The sequence below is a fragment of the Cibotium barometz genome, chromosome 54 (genome assembly GCF_041138505.1).
Source record: "Cibotium barometz isolate CiBa-2024 chromosome 54, ASM4113850v1, whole genome shotgun sequence".
Lineage (NCBI taxonomy): Eukaryota > Viridiplantae > Streptophyta > Polypodiopsida > Cyatheales > Cibotiaceae > Cibotium > Cibotium barometz.
The window spans coordinates 1188223-1211377 of NC_141099.1; the positions used below are offsets into that span (position 1 = coordinate 1188223).

Consider the following 23155-nt stretch of genomic DNA (forward strand, 5'->3'; position numbering starts at 1 on the left):
TTTTTAGTAGCTCACCGTCTCCTCTACTAAGGATTTCAGCACTGGATCTCTTAGTGGGTGAGGATTATTGGTTTCCATGATCACCAGTGGCACATTGACCGTCCTCCAACCAAGGTGGCCCACAACAAATCTTGGCAACTTCGGCTCTGGGAGTGCCGACCTCTGACATGTGTCCAGTGGGACCCAAACGAGTGGGAGTGGCAAGACCCTTTTAGCTAGGAGAGCCCGACCACCCCTTTTTCCATTACACGGCGAGGATGGGTTGCAGGATCCACATGCATTAGATCAGTGGTACCCCGGCAGCAGCCGCAGCCCATTGGGCCTCCCAAAAGTTATCTCTTCTTGCTTCTTTGAAGAGTTTTGGAAGCGCCTCTAGGACAACATCAGCCAAGGAAGATCACACTTTTCCTCTAGCCATTAGTCCACTACACCCTTGCCATAGGCACTTGGTTGGCCATCAAAGGAAGGCCGGCATAGTGTGTGCGTTGCATCCATCCCACGGAGTCGCAATGGCACTGCCTTATGGACAAAGCGCAACAGGTTTGGCAGAGGATCCTTTGCCTCTAACGTGACGGTTGAAGGAGAATCCACACCACATACCATCACTTAGGGGGAAATAGCTTGCATGACACAGGCTGGCCCCACTCTTCCCTACGAGGAGGCAACAATATGACAGGCTCTTCAACTCTCTTACTAGAGGAGTGATACAATACCCACTCCTGATTGACCATCTGAGCCCTGGTCTCTGTGGACTAGTCAGAGATGGGAGATCATCAATAGCATAGATGTACAACATATATGGCCGGCCCGTTGTAGCGAGGCTGTTGAGGGCACTCTCTCCCACCACTCCCAAGCTAAGTTCATCTCTTCCACTTGGATTGACATCATTCATACCCTCCACGGCCAAGGGGGGGAAGCTTTAGGGTGGCTCACATTGCATGTGTAGATGGTGTGAGGCCTACTTGCGCTCATGGTGCCACGGCCACTTTCTCTTTGATCGGGCTGGCAAGATCATTTTTACAGGCCGCCGATGTGCACAACCTCCTCACCCCCCCCCCCCCCCCCCCCCCGGGGCCCCGCCCCCCGTACACCTCTTTGCCCGGCACGCCTGGACTAGGGCGGTGTACACCACAATGAGCACAGGTCCCCTCTAGGGCAATATGCCCTCAAGAGTTGTCACAAGCTAGGACGAACGTGAGCTATGGGGTGCACGCATAGCTCACTCGCACAATGGCACACCCGATACACGCACCGCCCAGCCGGTTGATTCGTTTGGTTCAATTCGGTTCGGGCAGTATCGTGGCCGTTCAGTCGAATCCAACCGACCATTTTTTTAAAACCATTTTTCTCTCCCGTTTTTTTGGACATTTTTTAAAACCGTTTTTTTGGCCGTTTTTTAAAACCGTTTCTCTCGCCGTTTCTTGGGCATTTTGGGGACTGTTTTAGGCTTTAGCTGGCCCTTTACTTGACTTTGCTTGCATAATGCATGATGCATCCTATATAATAGCCCCTCCCCCAATCCCATCCTCACAAGTGCTTTTTCTTTCATAATAGAAGATATATTACCAAAAATTACTTTACAAAGGCCACATGGCCGCCATGTGATGTACTAGCTTTCCCTCACTAATTCTCCGAACCATAGGTGTAGCTCGGAGTACCCTCATCCAATATATAGCCGTGTCATTCTCCACCAAATGAGCTGACCGCAAGGAAGAGACTTGTCACAATAGTAGCCATTTTATACAACCTATGTGAACTGTAATACCCACTTTTGCATCAAATATGAGGGCATTCCTAGTTAACCAGATATGCAACAAACCTATCCACTTGAAAAAATGAAAGAAAACTGAATGTTCTCGGTTATCCGGCCCATTCGGAATGTTGCAAAAAATCTAGTTTTTAACCTTTACGGGCCTATCTGTAAACGGAATCCAGTCCTTTATAGGCCTATCCTCACAAGTGCTCATTGCTCAAGATCAATTCTCTCCCTTGAGCTCTCCTTCAAGGCTCAAGCCTCTCTCCCCTCTAGGCTCTCTCAAGCATCTCCCTCTTCCTCAAGCCTCTCCCTCCCTCGCCCTTTCCTTCTCCCGAGACCCTTCTCTCCTCTTTCACCATGAGAGAAAAGCATGAAGCCTTTACTTTGCATGCCATTACCCATAAGAAGAACGAGGGGAGTCGGGGACATGGAAGTGGACTTGCAAGTATTGTGGCAAGGTCTACACTAGTAGTGCCACTAGGCTTCTTGCACATCTCTCCAAGATGTGGGGGCAAATTGCACCTTGCAAGATGATCCCTCAAGACATTGTCGACGGCATTGTAAAGAAGTACTCCTTGCTTAGCAAAGCAAGTGATAGTGGAAGAGTCTCCCTGCTGCTCAAGACGAAGTCATCCTACCAGGCAAAGGATACATCCTCCTCATCCTTCTCCGCATCCTTCTCCCCCTCCACCAACTCCAATCCCTCATCAACCTGCACCTCTTAACCAAGGTATGCCAATGAGTAAGGAGTAAGAACCTTTGACAGTTCGAAGCCTGATAACCACAAAATCAAGTAAGAAGGTGGTATTCTGAATTTGTATTGTGACTCCTTCCACCAACCCAAGGGGTCTCACTTCACGCTAGTCCGCCATGCGGACACAAAAGTTGGCTGGACGAGTGATCTGAAGTCCCACTGCATGGAGTGTAGATTCATGCATCAAGTTGACATCAGATCCACCATGTACTGTTGCACCAGGCAGAGGGGTGCCATTAATTTGCACAAGGAGCCAAGGACTTTGGTAATCTGTAAGATAGGCACTGGATGAACCAACTCCCATGCACCTTGTGATCTCCTTACCTTTGTCTTGTCTTTGCCCACCACTAGGAGATTCCACTGAGGCCTCTCTTTCCATTTGGTGGAGAAGTGATCCCAGTTGCTGCCTACCTAGCAATATGGCTGATGCCCAACAATTGGTAGATTGACGCCCCAGCTTGAGTTTCTTAAAGAAGAGTCCTTGTGGAGAAAGTTGATGTAGTCGTGCCGGGCAGAAGTGGGACACTTGGCGCAGGTGTATCTACCATTGGGGAAGCATCTTGTAACTCTTTGAAGGCTTCCAAAAATGCATGCTCCACCAAGTTAGGATGAGCAGGCGAAGTGGTTTCCCCTTGCTCTTCGACTAATGGTTCGATGCCCCCCATGGCCTTGGATTCAGCATGGATGACAGCTGCAGTGGTGAGGTGCTGAGGTCGTGTTGAGGAGAGTGGTGAAGGGGTTATACCCAAGGAAGAGGATGGGATGGAGAGGGTGTTTGGTGCTTCATTTTCTACTGAGATTAGATCGGCAGCAGGTGGGGTTGGAAACGTGAAGTCAGTGGAGGTTGATGCCCATTGTTTGGGGCAGTCACGGGTATAGTGATTCTTGTGCTCTGGACAGTGTCGGCAAGGAGGTGTACCTTTTTGGAAGGCAACAACAGCTTTGGTAATGGCCATACTCCCCACACCTGTAACAGAGAATTGGACGATTACGGGGAGCTGGTAGACAAGGTGGTCGTGGAGGACGAGCAGCTGGTGTAGGGGCTATGGTGTGCCATTTGCCAAACGCCATGCCATACTCCACAAGAACGTTCCAAAAGAAGATATTGCACCTTCTGTGCCAAAAGTGGTTAGGAAGACAAGGACTGCTATATCTCAAAGGTGTCTGCCAACTTCACCGACAACAATAGCAACTTGCACCTGCCCAAGCCATTGTTCACCACACCACAACTTATGCTCCTTCAACACCATCAGTGTACCACCAATCTACTACTCTTTCAACGCATAGCTATGCACTTGCCACTCCTTCCTATCCACACAACCCCGCCCCACCACCATCATACCTTCCACAGCTTATCCCTGTCCCACCTGCTCTCCCCATTGCTTTAGCTGCCCTCCTTGCTTTCCTTTTTGCTGGCCTTTTAATGCTTCAATCTCCCTCTTCAGCTGAGCCAATGTGTCGTCCTCTCCTTGTGTCTTTTGAAGCTTCAAAGCTTCCAGCTCCCTTTTGAGCATAGCCGGATCTTCCAGTGAGGTTGAGCCTTGAAACATTTGCATTGCATTCTCTAGCTGGGAAGCTAGCTCTTGAAACTCCAGCAAGGTGGTGGCCGGCTTTACACTCCCGGACCTTTTGCTGGGTGGTCCGAGGCAAGGCTTGCAACACCCATTGTCGCACCATGAAATCACCAGGGTATGCCGGCAAACAGGCCACCGACACTGTGGTTCGTGTCATGAGTTCAGATACTGTTTCTCCATGACGTAATTGTAAAGTTCTCAGTTCTTGGAGAATGTGGTCCTCGTAGTTAACGGGCCGAAAGGTTTGGACAAAGGTGTCCCTCAAAGTGGCCCAGTCTGCAAAATGATCAGCTGAAAATTGGCTGAACCACTTATCTGCTGAACTTTCAAGTGTGAATGGAAAGAGAACCACATACACATCTTCCCTGTCCAAGCCTCTGCTCCTACACAGAGAGAAAACGCTGCACATGGTCATCCACATCTTCTGAAGCAGAGCCTTTGAAAATGAAAAGTTTGACATTGACCCGGCCCAACACTGTGGATAGTGGTTCTGGTTGGGGGTTTCCTTGGTTGTTGCCCGGGTTTCCCCCTTGGTTACCTTGGTTGTTGCCAAAATTAGGGTTACCAAGGTTGGCAATAGCCATGGGTAGAGGTGGATGAGGGGTTCGGGATGGTACGAAATTGAACTTCCTACAACTGTAGCAACGTACAGACAAAGGACTCTTGATTGGACTGGCTGTACTAGCATGAGAATGTGTATTGGGCATGCAGGCACTATACTATCATGGACTCAAAAAGAACTCCTGACACATGAGTTCCCCAGCAGGATCACCCAATTTTTAGCGTACCTGTAACACACCTCTTTGCCCGGCATGCCTGGACTAGGGCGGTGTACACCACAGTGAACAAGGCAGCTGGCACTTTTGTCCGGTCCAAAAGTGAAGGGCCAAGGTGGTGGTAGGAGTGGGCAGCCAGGGTGGCTAGACCCCCTCCCCCTCTCTTCTTTTTGTATGAGGTAGTTTCCCTACGAGAGTGGCCACCCATGGAGGGAACCACCCTCACCGTTTCTTTTGCCTCTTATGAGGGTTCTGAGCGTGTACACTTAGCCTATGGCTGCTGTTTTTAACTCATAGAAGGACCTGTTGCCAATTTCCTCTGCATCCCCTCTCGTCTCCAATTTGCACTTTCACTTTCTTGGCATGCTGTATGTGCAAATGCTACCTAGTGCATGCCTAGCAATCATTACTCATAGCCAACACTACGCTTTCACCACTTACATATAAGCCAGTAAAATCTTACTATTCTTTTTTTTTCCCATGTAGAGATTCTGCTAATAAACTGATGATGCTACACCTCTCCAATCTCAACCCATTGGGAGCAGGGAGAAGCCAGAACTTGCCTGTAGGCAAAGAATGACGGATGGGGTCTCCATCAGCTGAGGTGAGTGGGATTCAAACTTGAGACCCTCCGCTCAAGAGTATGAATACTTACCAGCTCACCTGTTAAACTGCAGACCCTACTTATCTAATTTTGTTATATAAGTTCAAGGGAATATGGGATATATATGCAGCACACGGTTATGCCTTTGTGATAACTGATTGGATCTACCAAGAATTCTCCCAATCATATGTTATTCTACAACTTTCATTCTGCCTTATGAATGCCCCAAAAAGGGCCCAAAAGAATGAGACAAAAAGTTTCACCATTGATATCTCTTTGTTCAGTTTCTTCATCGAAAATTTCATATCTGCGCTCTCCAGAAGTTGACACTGCTAATGGAAGAGAGGGGTGGAAGCAAAATCCATTACTCGTATCTGCAAAAATATGGCAGGGTTGGTTGGTTATAAGTTTAAAAAGTACTTCTTGAAAGCATATCTTGAAAATTCTGCTACTTGAAAGCTTTGCAAGGATGAGGATTTTTTGTTCCAGCTTCAATCTGTGATTTAGTATGGTCTATTCATAATTGATAAAAGTCTCTTTTCTGCACAAAAAAAAGAAACTTTGCAAAGCTAGTAAATTTAACATTTATCATTGTCACAAGAGAGTCGTGAAAAAAAATTACCCTCGGCTGCTTGGAAACTTGTCAGAACTTGTCCGCTTTGAAGGTCAAATATACGAACATAACCATCCTATCATCAAAACACATTCTAGATATTTACTGGAAGAAAATAGCCACCTTTCTTTTAGTTGATAAGACCAAATAAACATGTGAGTAGATCAAACAAAATCAAGTAAAATTCTGCATAAAATAATCCACTGTCAAGCCCCTCTTTTTTTTTAAAGTACATATTAGTGATAGAAAACATCATGTAGATCCTTGTGGTCATAGAGCCCCTCTTAAGTGATGAGGACTATTATGCTAGTGATATACTATGCTCCATACTTGCAAGCTCACCTGGCCACCAGATCCAAGATGGCGTCCAAAAGGCTCAATGTCAAAAGATATGCGTTGATTAGTGTCCATTGCCAGGCGTTGCAGCCTGCATTTTTGTAGGCATAAGTAAGATAATTGAAAACAGTTTGACTATCCCATCAGCTTTAGTCACATCGTTTGAATCATTTCTTAGTTGATGCTGGGAATTGAGTTATTCAATCTCAACAGTTTTTTTTTTTTTTGGTCACATAGGTAAGAGCTCCTAGGCAAACATATACATTTATAGAGCTTGCCAAAAAATTCAAACACCAAAACACTTTAACAGTGTTAGCTGCTATTACAAACATGTCCTTACTTATATACAATCCTACTCGTATTCCGCAAATCCCAGCAAATAATATATGGATCCTAATGACAAAAAAATGAGTTATCTCTCTCTCTCTCTCTCTCTCTCTCTCTCTCTCTCTCTCTCTCTCTCGTGCACACGCGCGCATGCCGAGAGTCCTACACGCCCGGAAAGAGGGCAAGAGAGCATTCTATCGTGATGGCCGTGTCATCATCGATGGCAAGGCCACCAATTAGCGCCAGGCGGCCTATGGGACATCGGTATGGAGGATCCAGATTCACAGATACACAGAGCAGTTTGGAACTGCAATGAAGCACTTTGGACACATCCTGGGAGGATGGAGGAGGTCATGGAGGGACGGGACATCATACTACTTACAGAGACGCACCAGAGCCCAGAGAGGGGACTACCCAAAGTAGAGGGCTATCAGTGGGAGTTTACACACAGGGGGACCACACGGCAGAGCACATCGAGAGGATCTGGAGGTATAGAGGTACTCTTCAAGAAGCGAGAGCTAGAGGAGCGCCTACAGGTGGTAGCACGTGACCAGGTGGCTAGATACATGTGGATTAGACTGCAGCTCTCCGCAGACAGGGTGTTATACATTGCTCTATGCTACTTCTCTCCTAGAGGATCGAGATATGCCATGACAGCAGAGGATGAGAGTAGAGGCGAGGAAGAGGACACAGGGCCATTGGGAGAGTCACCATATGCAGCCCTTTCGGATGAGATCATACACTACTCCAACTTGGGGGAAGTCCTCCTTATGGGGGACTTCAATGCACGGACACAGAGCCGAGAGTGCGACATTTATGATTTCAAGCACCCCAAGGTGGTGATGCACACACTAGAGGTGGAGGACACGGGAGCTTGCAGGGTGTCAGAGGACATGGGGCCGGATATCACCACATATGGTCATCACTAACTTAAGCTGGGAGCGCGACACCATCTTGTTATTTATAACGGGATGAGACAGTGGCAGGATTCAGGAGCACCGACATGCTTTCCACGATTAGGGGGGGGTAGCACAGTGGACTACATCATGGGGTCCATGGAGACCACACAGGCAGTGACATCTTTCACCACCCCCCCCCTGTCCTATTGGTGTGGATCACACGTACCTCTTACTGTCATTGGCGAGCTCCACACCAGCACCCACACAGCCCACACAGGCATCGCATACAACTTTCTACTTCACCCATGACTTGGCAGACATATATGAGCATCATGTATATGACGGGCTATTCCAAATGGATCCCCTGTCACCTCTAGACACACTCACCACCCAGCTGTCATCTCTACTACATACAGCCGCCACCCGCAGCTTCCCCCATCATACACACATTGCACACACAGATACATTTGGGAGCATGCCCCAGAATCGGTGGTATGATGATAAGTGCAGAGAGCTATATAGACACCTCCGTGCCCAAAGAGCACTGGGGACCATTACACAGAGACAGGAGAGCCCACAAATGAGGATCCTCACACGCCGTAAGAGGCGTGCATATGAGGAGGCACAGTACTGGGATATATACCACCTACTCATGAGCAGAGATGCAGCCACTGCATGGCGTGGGATGAGAGAGCCTCGCCCTCGTACCCCGATTGAGGATCCACACACATGGCACACATATGCAAAGAGCCTCTACCATATCCCTCAGCAGTCGTCCATACCACAGCCACAGGAATCCCGCCCTACCACCTCTACTTTCTTTACCGCCTCGATGGTAGAGAGAGCTATCCGCCGATTACAGCATGGGAGATCGGCTGATCGCACAGGTATACAGAGTGAGCATCTTATTTATGCAACTAACACACTGGGATCCTTTGTTGCTCACCTCTTTAAGAGGGCACCAGTGGAGGGCCTACCAGTTGAGTGGACTATGCAGACCATCGTGCCTCTCCACAAAGCGGGAGACATGCTAGACCCCAGCAACTACAGGACTATCATGATTGGTCATACATTGGCCAAACTTTATGGCACAGTGCTCGAGGCAGAGTTGAGCTCATATGCAGAGAAGGAGGGACTTCTGACGAGCTTTCTCCACTATTGACCATATATTCACTCTGAGATGTCTGATTGACCAAGCTAGGGCACGGGAGAAGAGATTATACTGTTGCTTTGTGGATTTCCACAATGCATTTGACATGGTGCCACGAGAGAGACTCTTCCAGCGCCTACAGTCATTGGGGATCCCATCAGAGATGGTTTGGGGCATCTATGCTTTATATGAGCAGGTCTTCGGGCACATACGATGCCCCGGGGGGGCTATCTGATGTTATTGCTAGCACCATAGGTGTGAAGCAAGGATGCCCACTCTCTCCTACACTATTTGGGCTATACATCGATGAGGTGGCTAACTTCATTGGTCACGGTGGTGGGGACAGGGTAGACATCTCAGGTACCACAATCCACATTATGCTATATGCAGATGATATTATTATGGTCTCTGAGTCGCGGATGGGACTAGAGCACCATCTCCATGCACTCGATGACTTCTGCACACAGAGGGGGCTTACAGTGAACCTTGGGAAAACCAAGGCCATCATTTTCCACACCTCAGGGCCGGTTCGACGACAGGCCATCTTCACACTAGCAGGAGGACAGGTAGAGGTGGTAGACTCATATGTGTACCTAGGGATTACATTTACGACTCCGCCACGAAGATTTACTATGGCACAGGCAGCCAGGGATAGACTCACACGAGGGTATGCAGCTCTGGCCATGCTAGAGAGAGAGTGTCACCAGGCACACTTCCAAGAGCCCCGCACGAAGGGGTCGTTGTTTGACACACTAGTCACCCCTGCTTTGATGTATGCTCCAGCAGTATGGGCACCTCGGCTCGCCACCTCCACATGGTCTCAGATAGAGAGGCCTCAGATTCTCATGCTCTCACTTCCGTCCCACATGACATTGTCCGGACGGAGTTTGCTGCACCTCCTATGCTAGTAGAGGCCCTCTTCCAGACGATCTGCTTCATACAGAGGATCAGAGATATGCCATCAGATCGACTCTCACATAGAGCTTTTGAGGCGTCCAGGCAGCTCGCAAAGAGTGGGGATAGGAGATCATGGTATTCACAGATGATACAGTGGCTCACACCAGCTTGAGATTGAGGTAGGTAGGGCAGCACGGATCCCCAGAGCAGAGAGGATATGCAGACTATGCCGGGAGGAGGTTGAGAGTGAGGAACATTATGTATGCAGATGCAGAGCATAAAGTGTCATTAGAGAGAGATACACCACCATCTTTAGTGGACATCCCTCACTCCGCCAGCTCATGGAGTCCGCAGACCGACGCAGATTTGGCCAGTTCTTTTTTTTTTCCCGAGAAATGATCCTTTCATTAGTTATAAAAAAGCCCATTGGGCTACAAAACCCCACTCCTGCTCATAAGAAGGCAGAGCAGAGATCCAATCAAGGCAGCTAGGGAGACTCTCCCTAGATGCAGAAAAGTACAAATAACTGAGAGGCTATATCATACAATAGGAGGGGGGAAAATCCAAACAGGTGGCCTGTAGTGCCAACGCGGGGTACCCGCTGGCACTACAATAGGAGGGGGGGAAATCCAAACAGGTGGCCTGTAGTGCAGCGAGGGGTACCCGTGTGTAGAGTATAGAAGGGGCCGCTGCGCCAAGTGGTGTGGAAGGCTTGGCGCCGCAAGATCGCTCGATCCGAGTCGCCCCGGATGCGCTCATACTGTCCTCGCAGGGTGTGAATCAACTCCTGCCAGATAGCCCGAACAGTCTCTGCTGGTGGCTCCAGACTCCCCTCAAAGGCCCTCAAACAACGGGCTCTCCAGGTGAACCATATGGTGAGGCTGCTGAGGAGCTCCCATCGTAAATCCCTCTCCTGTGTCCAGCCGGCTGTCGAGAAATCCGGTGAAGGAACAAGGCGAGGCTGGCCCCCAATGAATCTGATGGCCTTGCTGTCCTGCTCCGTCTCGTATCCCAGAGCTGGCCCTGACGAAGTTGACCAAGCAGCGGCTCCCCATGTATACATGCCCTCTGGAGAGAGGGGGTCCAAAATGCGCAGCATCCTCGGCCAAATCTGCTGCGCCTGTGGACACTCCCATAGGCAATGTCTCTGTGTCTCCAATGGATGGCCGCATCGGACGCAGGCTGGCGGAAGGCCACTGTAGACAAGCCAGGTGCCAACTGCAGAGCCCCTGTGGGCAACCAGCCACTGGAAAGCCGAGATCCTGCATGCCTGTCTGCTAGCCCAGAGCCTGGTCCAAAAAACCTCCAGGAACTCCTCTGAGAGTCCCTGTAGCCGCCAATGCTCCGCTGCAGCTGGAGAGGCCATCCTCCTCGCAGTCAAAATATGCCTCCCCAACCGAACAGTGTACTGAAAAAAGGTGATCTCTGTGGCCTCGGGGGACGCATAAGGATCATGCCACTCGTACTCGCTAGAGTCCCACTGGAGCCGGGCCAAGGGGCACGCAGCATATGCCCATATGCGCCAATCAGAGTCCACATGTGCAGGGTCTGGATCAATATGCCACTTCCGAGAAGCGACGGCCACTACCCATATCCTGTGAAAGATGCACTCTGCAACCAAAGGCGACTCCGCCTCCACTCTGTGAAGTTTGCCCTCATCCTGTATCTCATAGTAGAGGCATCTAACATCCTCAGTGCAGGCTCTGACACCAATCAGGATCTCCAACTGTGTAAAGGCTCCCATCCACCGTGGGGCCGCTGGCTCGAAAGGCGTGAACCACTCCTCAGTGAGTGCCTCTTGAATGTCATCCCTCATAATCAGCCCTCCTCTAAAGTGACTCACCCTCTCCGCCTGAATCTCCACCGGGAGACTACAAAAGGCCTGCCAATCTCCAAAACTGCGTGCTGGGCCTACCGCCAATGGTCCCCAGACTAGACGAGGCCGAGAACCCAGCATATGACCCTGCTCTACGCGTACCGCGGGGCTCCAGATGAGCGACTATCTGGCCCGCTCCTCATCGCAAGTGGGAGGTCTTTGAGAAAGCCCTCGTCTCAGCAACTCCCAAGCTCGCAGGATACTCAAGGCAAATCTGTCCTCCCATCCTCTACTGAGGCCTGTCCTCCTTATCTCTGTGAAGATCCACCGAATCTCTGGTGCCCAAGTGCCCCCTGCTGGGGGAGCTCTAGCCTGCAGCCACTGAAAAAGAAGCTCCTTCCAAGGCTCATCGCCTGGAAGCAGCCCCCGAACAATAAGTTTCCCCAACAAGGCTCTACTCTGATCAGCTGGATCTATAATGCCCAAGCCCCCCTGGACCAGCGGAAGAGTAATAACTGCCCAAGCAACCTTAGCCGGGGCCGGCTGACCATCCCGCCCAGACCAAAGAAAGTTCCTAATCAGCCTCTGTACCTGGCTGATGCAAGAGCTCGAGAAAATCCAGCAAGACGTGATATACCACATAGTCGCTAAAAGCACCTGATTTGTCACCCCACACACTCCCAGCCAAGGATAGCCGAGATGTACTCCAATATAAAAGCTTCTTCCGAATGCTCAGAAGAAGCGGGGCGATCTGCTGCTCAGGTGACAAATCAAGTCCAATCTGGCATCCTAGATACCGCACTGCTGTGCCAGGAGGAGTCCATTTAAAACCCGGGTCTGAGCTCCATGCCAGAGCGGGAGCGCTACTGATCCAAAAAGCCACAGTCTTGCGCCAATTGATCAATGCTCCCAAAGCCACACCAAAAACCTGTAGCGATTGCTCTGCCCTCTGTAGATTGGCCTCCTGGCCATGCAGAAACAATCCCGTGTTATCAACAAACTCAGAATCGAGCAGGTCCTCCCGGACTGGAAGCTGGAGTCCTCTCAAACCAACCTCCTCTGCTGTCAGATACATGCTCAGAGCCTCTGCAAAGAAAAGAAAAGGAACGGGGCGAGAGGGCATCCCTGACGGACTGATCTGGTCAACTCAAAACTCGCCCCCCGTCCTCCTGCCATCAACACCTGGCTACGAGCTGTGGAATATAGAGCCGCCACTCCTCGAATCCAGTCTGGCTCAAAACCCAGGCGAAGCATAGTGCCCTCTAGAAAACCCAATCGACTCTATCGTATGCCTTCTCAAAATCAAGAAGCATAACGACCAAGTCCTCACCGAGAAATCTAGCTCGGGTTGTCGCCTCCCAGAAGGTGAAAATGTTGTCCAGGATACTGCGCTCCTTGACAAATCTTGTCTGGGTAGCATGAATCAAATCCCCAAGGAAGGGCTGGATCCTCAAACTCAAGGCCTTTGCTAGGACCATGTAGACAGTATTGAGGATCATAATAAAGCTCATCCTCTGAAAGGGGCTCACCTAAAACTGCGCGCATACGATCTTTGACCCTCCTCTGCACATGGGCCCACACAGTCTGTCTGCAAGCATCACGTGCCTCCGTGGCTGGCTCCGCTGAAAGCAGGTTTCTATAGAACTCAGTGGCAATACCTCTAATCTCCCCGGGCTCAGTGGCTAACGATCCGTCCTGCCTCCGTGGCTGGCTCCGCTGAAAGCAGGTTTCTATAGAACTTAGTGGCAATAGCTCTAATCTCCCCGCGCTCAGTGGCTAACGATCCGTCCTGCCTCCTGAGCTGGCGTACTCCTGCTTGAGCATGGCGGGGTCCGGTGATCTCAAAAAACTCCCCAGTCACTCTATCACCAAGCTGCGTCCACTGAGAGGCCTGGCGATGATAGTAGAACTCGTTGCCGCAAAGAGGGAAGGAGAAGGCCACCGCTAAATCAAGTGCCTCCTCCCCTCGGACCGGAGGTATCACCACATGAACTCTGATGGGTGCTGGCTCACGGGGGCCCTCCGCTCCAAAAAGGCGTGTAAAGGAGTAGACGAAAGCCTCCGAGCGCTGTCTAGTGTCGAGACTACTCAGTCGACTGCGGATAGAGGATATCCGTGAAGCACGAATCGGCATGGTAGGTCTCCTCTGTGGTGCACGAGCAAGGTCAGTGCTCAGTGCCCGCCGGACTGCAGGTGAGCGCCAGGGCACTGCCAGTGCCTCCCGGGGAGCTGAGGCGAGCGGAGGGGGGGGAGGGGGGGCAGAAGGGGGTGGGGAAGGAGACACTCGAAATGCGGGAGCGGGAACGGGAGGAGACGGCGAGGCGGGAGGGGGGGACGGGGAGGGGGAGGGGGAGGGGGAGGGGGGGTGGTGGTGGAGCTGGAGCTGGAGCTGGAGCTGGAGCTGGAGCTGGAGCTGGAGCTGGAGCTGGAGGTGGAGGTGGAGGTGAAGGTGGAGGTGGCGGTGAAGGGGGGGTGCTGGCATCTCCTGATCCTCAGTCAGCGCTGGGGTCTCCTCCTGGAGGGGAGCAAAGCTGTTCCTCACTGGAACCCAATGATGCTGAGGCTCTGTCTGCTGCTGCGTCGGTCTCTGGGCATGCTGCTGTGGCTGTCTCCCTCTACGGCGCCCCTGTCCAGGCTGCCAATAAGAGGTCTTTGTGGGCTGAGCAAGTGTCCCGGAGGCTGCCTGCCGAGCCGCATCTGTGGGCGGGCCATCGGAGGTCTGCTGCTGCTGCGGTGAAGGTTGGGGTCTCTTGCGAGGGCAGGCCTTGGCCAGGTGGCCGACCTGCCTGCATGTAAAACACTGGTTCAGGAGCCCCGAAAACTCCACTCTCTAATCGATCCATCCCCCCCCTATCCTAGGTAACTGAATGACCTTCGGAAGGGAGGACATGTCAGGAGCCATAACTCTGACCGAAGGAAGCTCTAGCCACCACTGAAGACGCTGTGGGGCCAGTCTCAAGCACCGAGCCCACCAATGATCCTATCCTAGAGAGGAGCGGAAGGTACTCGCGACGAAGTCGCAGGAAAGCAAACTGTGACATGGAATAGGCGCTCTCCCTGCTCGGCCGCTGCTAGGTCGAAGTGCTGCCAATATCTGAAGAAGTCCCGAGCGCCCCTGATGTCAAGGGGACTCATGGCTGGGACCTGGGCCACGCTTTGGGCTGTCTCGAACTCAATCTGGTAGTGTCCGCGGCTCAGTAACTGAACGTCCAGGATCTTGCCCACATCTGCAAGAAGGCGGGCCTGGAGAAGATCCCGGATCTCCCCTTTGCTGGGGCGAGTGCCAACTATACGGCAAATGGTGGAGTGTGCCCACCTCTGCGCGGCAGTGCTTTATGCTCATGACATCGTCTTGGTATCCGACACGCAGGTTGGGCTTCAAAGACACCTTGTGGCTCTTGATGACTTCTGCGCACAGCAAGGGCTCACACTGAAACTTGGGAAAACCAAGGTTATGATCTTCCACACTTCACCCGCAGTCAGGAGCCACACTACTCTCACATTAGTAGGAGGGCGGGTCAAGGTGGTGAGCTCTTATGTTTACCTTGGCATCACATTTACTAGCTCAGCTGGACGCTTCTCCATGGCTCAGGCAGTCCGAGACAAAGTGACCCGGGGGTATGCAGCTCTTGCTGGCCTTGAGCGTCAATGTCATCAGGCACATTTTCAGGAACCCCGCACGAAGGGGTGGCTCTTTGATACATTAGTGACACCAGCCTTGATGTATGCAGCAGCGGTTTGGGCACCAGGGCTTGCAGCCTCCACATGGGTACAGCTGGAGAGACCACAGATCTTGATGCTCTCGAGGATGATACGCAGCAAACCATCCGTCCCGCATGACAATGTTCGAGCTGAGTTTGCTGCACCACCTATGGCATTGTTCCAGACGATCTCCTTTATATACAGGATGAGGGAGATGCCCATGGAGAGATTATCCCGCCGAGCTTTTGAGGCATCCAGACAGCTAGCCGAGACTGGACACACTGGATCTTGGTATGCACAGATGCTACAGTGGTTCTCACATCATGGTATAGACATTGAGCGGTTGCCACCTTTTCAGTATGATCAGTCTGCTCCACGGGGTTACCTCTCTCTCAATGAGAGGAACAGAGTGATGAGACAGGACATATGGCAGCACTACATACAGGAGACATGGACAGCACCAGAGAGCCCACTACCACCGAAGATGCTGTATTACAGAGACCACTTTATGAGCATCTCAGGGGATGGGTTTATACATCGACCGCGGTACATGGATGTATACATGCCACACAGCTCTCGCGTTGCTATTGGACAGCTACGAGTCTCATCACATCTAGAGGCTGGGAGAGCGGCACGGGTTCCTAGAGCTGAGCAGATATGCAGATTGTGCCGCGAGGAGGTGGAGACTCAGGATCACTTTGTATGTACATGTAGAGCCCACCAGGGGGTCAGAGATAGATATGCAGGATTGTTTGAGGAGCACTCTTCACTACATCAGTTGATGGAGGCCTCGGACCAGCGACAGCTCGGCAGACTAGTACTAGAGCTTCATAGTTCTCGAGAGAGACTCCTCCAGACACCCGCTCCCACTAGGGGTGGGAGACAGTCCCACCTCACAGATTTCTTCCAGAGAGCTATGCCAGTGCCAGCTGATGTACCACGTGGGGTGACCCCACAGAGAGCAGAGGAATTGAGAGCCAGGGGGAGACCTAGACAGACTGGACATAGAGCACCCCGACTCCGTCACCGAGAGATAGCAGCTATCCGAATGAGACACCAGATGGAGACACAAGAGAGGCTAGCTCGCTTTCATTCAGACTCAGGGTACATGTTCATGCCATTCACAGCCTCAGCATCGGCGACGTATGATATCTTATATCCCTCTTATGGCACTGGATGGAGTTAGACATAGATCTGCATAGCATGCTTGTACTACCCCTTCAGCATATAGAGATGCATCTTGCCTTAGCACTCCATCCACATCCCCACCCCCCTTATATTGTTTGTATATGGGCTCCACCGATCCATGATGATTCACAGTTGTATCCAGACACATGCACACTTTTTCTTTTGTTTCTTTTCTTCCGATGACCAGAAGAACATAGTTGTATTATTTTTTGTCTCATAGGCCGACTTTGGCCTCTCCTAGACGTTAATATATCTTTCTCTCTCTCTCTCTCTCTCTCTCTCTCTCTCTCTCTCTCTCTCTCTCTCTCTCTCTCTCATGATGTAACTTTTGGTCTCATAGGTCATTATGGCCTTTTGAAGACGTTAATATAACATTTCATTTCATTTCATTTCTCTCTCTCTCTCTCTCTCTCTCTCTCTCTCTCTCTCTCTCAAAGTGGACACAGAGAGGACATGGACTAGCCCCCTTGAGCCCTTGGTCACGAAAATGGCTCATTACAAGAGCCATTTTCTACAGTTCTCACCGAATGAATTTATCACCCGCACGGCATACATGGATGTACACCTATCACATGGGATACGTTGTGCCATTGGACAAATCCGGACCTATCACACTAGCTGCGCCAGACAAGTACTCACCCACCCATAATTGAATGTCTTTTTTAACTTTTACTTTAGAATACAGATACGCACACACTCCTCTTTAAAAACTTTAACTTTTAAAAACAATTATTAGTTACAAATATCATAACTCAAAATTTCTACACTCTGGACTCTCCGTTGAGACCAGCAGGTCAGCAACAAGATCCAATAACATATTACAATAATTTTCTCGTCATCATACATATATATATCTTCCACGATATATGCATGGGTGTCCTAAGCACCGCGAGCCCGTGCATCGCCTGATCAGAACCCTCCAGGATCCTCCTTAGGTGTCCTAGCACTTCACTCAAGCACCGCTTCGTCGACCCTCGCTCATCGTACCCGGAAGCACACCATTTTTCATCACGGGGCAATATGTGCATCATATCTTGGAGGACCGCATTTGTCAGCTATGCTACCAGGAGGTAGAGACAGAGGAACACTACATTTGCCGATGTACAGTCTATTATGAGATCCAAGGGAGATATCACTGCCTCTTCCGAGAGGGTTTTGGGCCGTTATGCACGGTCATGCAGTTTGAGGATCAGAGATGCCTGGGATTGTTTCTACTTGAGCTCAGGAGACACAGAGAGACCCTCTTGGCAGACAGGAGGCCGAGCCATGATGTTCCTAGACAGAGGACCTTGACAGATTTCTTCGGCACCAGCACCAGCAACCCAGCCCACATACCTCCTGATACCTCCTCAATTGGGCCATTAGGGCACCGACCACGCTCCCAGGGAGTCACCACTGATAGAGCAGTTATCTTATGTCGTGCTCGTCGGCCACGCCCACCAGGAACCCGACGACGGCATCCTCACCATCGCCAGATCAGAGCCATTATTGCTCGGCATCGGAGGCGCCTACATCGCTTCTACGACCTCTCCATTCTAGACAGCCCCATGGCGGAGATACTTGATCTAAGGAGAGGGCAACACTTCAACTGATCAGCATACATGGATCTACCTGATATACATTTTTCAGTATTTTCGAGTATTTTCTACTCCGTATCATCTTGGAGTCTTACAGTTCTGTTCTTATAACTGTAGGACGATCAGTTTATTGTACTTTTTAGTCTCATTTAGTTGTTCTCTTTGATGAGACACCAACTTCAGATGTACTCTCAGTGTTGGTCTCATAGGCCACTATGGCCTCTTAGAGACGTTAATATATCATTTCATTTCATAGACCCTTAGGGTCTTCCGTAGACATTAATATAATTTTCTTTCTTTCTTTCCACACATACTCTTCTTTTTTCTTTTCTTTTTTTGCAAAAACCAGTGTTCTATTACTAGGAAACAATATACATGGGAAGGATGTACTTCAAAGAGAAGTCACCCAAGGAAGAAAGCTAGAAACAATAAAAAAAGACTTCAAACTGTAGAATATCAATAGCCTCCATCTGTCGACATCATGTAGGGACTGACGAAGATTGGCACGAGAGAAAGCATAAGCATCTAGAGAACGCTGTTGAAACATAATACGGTTCCTAGTCTTGCAAATAGTCCATAATACCCAGTATCTCATCCAAATAATGAAAGTTTCAAATCCAGGCATGCAAGATGGCAAAACACAAAAAATCCAGAAGAGCTTTCCTCCTTTGAACAATGGAAAACGTCCTCAGAGGTTATGAGTCAATGCTCTCAAGAAATTCCTAGACTCTATGCAATGCCAAAGAAGATGAGGAACAGACTCTGCATGTTGTCCACATCTACAACATGTATCACTGGAGATATGTCGTTTTGCCAGAAAAGTAGAAACTGGAAGTATTCCCACAAGGCATCTCCATAAGAATAGATGTTTGAGAGGCAACATACAACCCCAAATTATTCGAAGCCTTTGTTTCCACCATTTAGTATTCTTATGCAAGCCCCATAAAGTACCGGCATGAGGCTGAATCCACGGTGAAGGAAGCAACAATATGTACACATTACTTGTCGAAATCGCATCTAATCGAAGAGAGCTGGTACGACCAACAAGTTGCCAATCACGAAGTCTGTCCTGATCATCCAAGGGTGGGATGGGTTCAAAAGGCAACAACATAGTAATAGTTTTCCACACTCACCTGTGATGCAAACCCAAGTTGTGTTCAAACAGGCTTGTGGAAAAGTCATCACAAATCCCTCATCTGTGACGACATCCAACACAATGGTAACTCCAATAGAGCCAAAAAGCAGGCCTTTCATGGTTCATGTACTCCAAGTGGCCGAGGAAACACTGAAGACCAATGGATGCTTTCCAATCGATAAGAACTCCCAGTCAGCGCATCTCTACCATGCCAATAAATAGAAGACAGTTTTCCAATCATGAAGAAGGAAAGATGCATAAGGGCATCCCGAAATTTTCCTTTCAAATTTAATAAGCACTCCTTCCCAGTGAGAAATGTGCCGATTGCCATAAGCTGTACTCTTGGTGGAAGCACACATGCCGACACCCATTATGGCCCATGGCTGCCGAAGTTGAAAAAAACTAGGAATCATGGTGGACTTTGTTGCCAAGAGATGATAATGCAAATCAAGTATATTTAATCCACCATGCATTTTAGGAGTGTAGACCAAAGATCGTCTCAAAAGACATACCATTCTCGTATGATGCTTGGTTTTCCATAATAATTCCAAGGCATCAGACATAAAAGTATCAATATCCGTTTCGCGAAAATCAACAATGGCAAATAAAATTGCACATAGGCCATAATGATCGATTGAATAATTCTAAGACGCAAATGTAGAGGCCATGTAGAAAGCTTCCAATATGCTAGCTTGGCCTTCAATTTGTTCAATACCCAATGAATGGCATCCTATGTAGACATATACCATGCCAATGGATATCCTAAATGTTTAACCAAGTGATCTGGTGGAATAATTTGTCCTAGCCATTCCAAGCATGCCAATCACAAGAAGCCAACGGAAGCAGTTTAGACTTAGAAAAGTTGATATAAAGTCCACCTGCTTTACCAAGTAATTCCAAAGTTCTCATGGTGCACTTGAGACCATTTGGATCATTTTTAGGCATGAACAAAAAATCATTTTTTTTCCCGAGAAAAGATCCTTTCATTAGTTATATAAAAACGCCCGTAGGGCTACAAAAGATCTCTCCTGCTCATAAGAGAAACAGAGCAGTGAATACACCAAGGCGGCCCGGGAGACTCTCCCTAGGTGCTCCAAAATACAAGCATCAGTACAAAGGACTGAGGGGCTAAATCATACAATAGGGGGGGGGGATAGCCAAACAGGTGGCCTGTAATGCCAACGGGGGGATCCCGTGTGTAAGGTGTAGAAGGGGCCGCTGCGCCAGGTGGTGTGAAAGGCCTGGCGCCGCAAGATCGCCTCGTCCGAGTCGCCCCGGATACGGTCATACTGTCCTCGCAGGGTGTGGATCAACTCCTGCCAAATCCCCCGTACAGTCTCTGCTGGTGGCTCCAGTCTCCCCTCAAAGGCCGAGAAACACCGAGCCCTCCAGGTGAACCAGATGGTGAGGCTGCTGAGGAGCTCCCATCGTAAATCCCTCTCCTTTGTCCAACTGGCGGACGAGAAATCCGGTGCCGGAACCAATCGAGGCTGGCCCCTAATGAATCTGATGGCCTATCTGTCTTGCTCCATCTCATAGCCCACAGCAAGCCCTGACGAAGTCGACCAAGCAGCGGCACCCCACGTAACATATGCTCTGGAGAGAGGGGGGGCCAGAATACGCAGCATCCGCAGCCAAATCTGCTGCGCCTGAGGGCAATCCCAAAGGCAATGTCTCTGTGTCTCCATAGGGTGGCCGCATCGGACGTAGGCCGCCGGAAGACCGCTTTAAAGAAGCCAGGTGCCAACTGCTGAGCCCCTGTGGGCGACCAACCACTGGAAAGTCGAGATCCTGCGGGCCTGTCGACTAGCCCAGAGCCGAGCCCAGAAATCCTCCAAGAACTCCTGTGAGAGTCCCTATAGCCGCCAATGCCCCGCTGCAATTGGAGAGACCATCCTCCTCGCTGTCAAAATATGCCTCCCCAGCCGAACAGTATACTGGAAAAAGGTGATCTCTGTGGCCTCAAGGGATGCATAAGGATCATGCCACTCGTACTCCCCAGGGTCCCACTGTAACCGGGCCAAGGGGCGCGCTGCATATGCCCATATGCGCCAATCCGGGAGCACATCAACAGGGTCGGGGTCAATATGCCACTTCCAAGAAGCGGCGGCCACTACCCTTATCCTCTGAAAGGTGCACTCTGCAACCAAAGGCGACTCCACCTCCACTCTCTGAAGTCTGCCCTCATCCTGAATCTCATAGAAGAGGCATCTGCCATCCTCAGTGCAAGCTCTGACAGCAATCAGGATCTCCAACTGAGTAAAGGCGCCCATCCACTGTGGGGCCACTGGCTCGAAAGGCGTGAACCACTCCTCTGTGAGTGCCTCCTGAATATCATCCCTCATAATCAACCCCCCTCTGAAGTGACTCAGCCTCTCCACCTGGATCTCCTCTAGGAGACTGCAGAAGGCCTGCCAGTCTCCAAAACTGCGTGCTGGACCCCGCTAGAGGACCCCAGGCTAGACGAGGCCGAGAACCCAGCATATGACCCTGCTTTGTGCGAACCGCTGGGCTCCAGATGAGCGGCTGTCTGGCCCGCTCCTCAACACAAGAAGGAGGTCGCTGAGAGAGCCCCGGTCTCAGCAGCTCCCAAGCTCTCAGGATACTCAAAGCAAATCTGTCCTCCCATCCTCTACTGAGGCCTGTCCTCCTCATCTCTATGAAGATCCAGCGAATCTCTGGTGCCCAAGTGCCCCCTGCTGGGGGAGCCCGAGCCTACACCCGCTGCAAGAGAAGCTCTTTCCAAGGCTCAACGCCTAGAAGCAGCCCCCGAACAATAAGCTTCCCCAATAAGGCTCTACTCTGATCGACTGGATCTATAATGCCCAAGCCTCCCTGAGCCAGCGGAAGTGTAATAACTGCCCATGCAACCTTTGCCCGGGCTGGCTGACCGTCCCGCCCAGACCAAAGAAAGTTCCTGATCAGCCTCTCTACCTGGCTGATGCAAGAGCTCGAGAAGATCCAGCAAGACGTAATGTACCACATGGTCGCTAACAGCACCTGATTTGCCACCACTACCCTCCCAGCCAAGGATAGTCGAGCTGTACTCCAATACAAAAGCTTCTTCCGAATGCTCAGAAGAAGCGGGGCAATCTGCCGCTCAGGTGACAAGTCTAGTCCAATCTGGCATCCCAAATACCGCGCTGCTGTGCCAGGAGGAATCCATCTAAAACCGGGGTCCGGGCTCCATGCCAGAGTGGGAGCACTACTGATCCAAAAGGCCATTGTCTTGCGCCAATTGATCAATGCTCCCGAAGCTGCACCAAAAACCTGGAGCGACTGCCCGAAGAAGATTGGCCTCTTGGCCATGCAAAAATAAGCCCGTGTCGTCTGCAAACTCAGGATCGAGCAGGTCCTCCCCCCGGACTGGGAGCTGGAGTCCTCTCAAACCAACCTCCTCTGCCGTCAAATACATGCTCATAGCCTCCGCAAAGAAGAGAAAAAGAAAAGGGGCGAGGGGACACCCGTGTCGGACTGATCTGGTCAACTCAAAACTCGGCCCCCGTCCTCCTGCAATCAACACCTGGCTACGAGCTGTGGAGTACAGAGCCGCCACCCCTCTGATCCATCCTGGCTCAAAGCCCAGGCGAAGCATAGTGCCCTCTAAGAAACCCCAATCAACTCTATCGTATGCCTTCTCAAAATCGAGAAGCATCACGACCAAGTCCTCGCCAAGAAATCTAGCTCGGGTCGTCGCCTCCCAGAAAGTAAAGATGTTGTCAAGGATACTGCGCTCCTTGACAAATCCTGTCTGAGTAGCATGAATCAACTCCCCCAGGAAAGGCTGGATCCTCAAACTCAAGGCCTTTGCTAAGACCTTGTAGACAGTATTGAGGATCGTAATAGGCCTCCAATGCCGAATATCATCTGATACTCCCTCCCCCTTGGGGATAAGATAGATCAAGCCCTCTGAAAAGCTCTGCGGCATCACCCCAGTGTCCAAAACATGCTGAAAGCCCCTGCGAGGGCCTGGCCCCAAAAGGTCCCAATAGCGCATAAAAAAGGCCGGCGTCAGTCCGTCCTCCCCTGGGCAACTATGTCGCGGCAGGAC

General features: G+C 50.5%; 1 protein-coding gene and 1 pseudogene across 5 annotated transcripts in view; both read right to left on the reverse strand.

The window, feature by feature from the left end:
• Nucleotides 1-23155, reverse strand: part of LOC147607764 (Transducin/WD40 repeat-like superfamily protein) — a 143008-nt gene that overhangs the window by 16582 nt on the left and 103271 nt on the right. For all 5 annotated transcript variants that reach the window (XR_015264549.1, XM_086789577.1, XM_086789576.1 and 2 more), the window contains 4 exons: nt 6754-6806; nt 6420-6504; nt 6087-6153; nt 5728-5838 (listed from right to left, as the gene is read on the reverse strand). Coding sequence is in view for 4 of the 5 variants with exons in the window: in XM_086789577.1 (XP_086645703.1) it covers nt 5728-5838; nt 6087-6153; nt 6420-6504; nt 6754-6806 (316 nt within the window). In the remaining variant the exon portion in view is untranslated. The remainder of the gene's footprint in view (nt 1-5727; nt 5839-6086; nt 6154-6419; nt 6505-6753; nt 6807-23155) is intronic.
• LOC147607765 (uncharacterized) lies at nt 20961-22240 on the reverse strand (annotated as a pseudogene).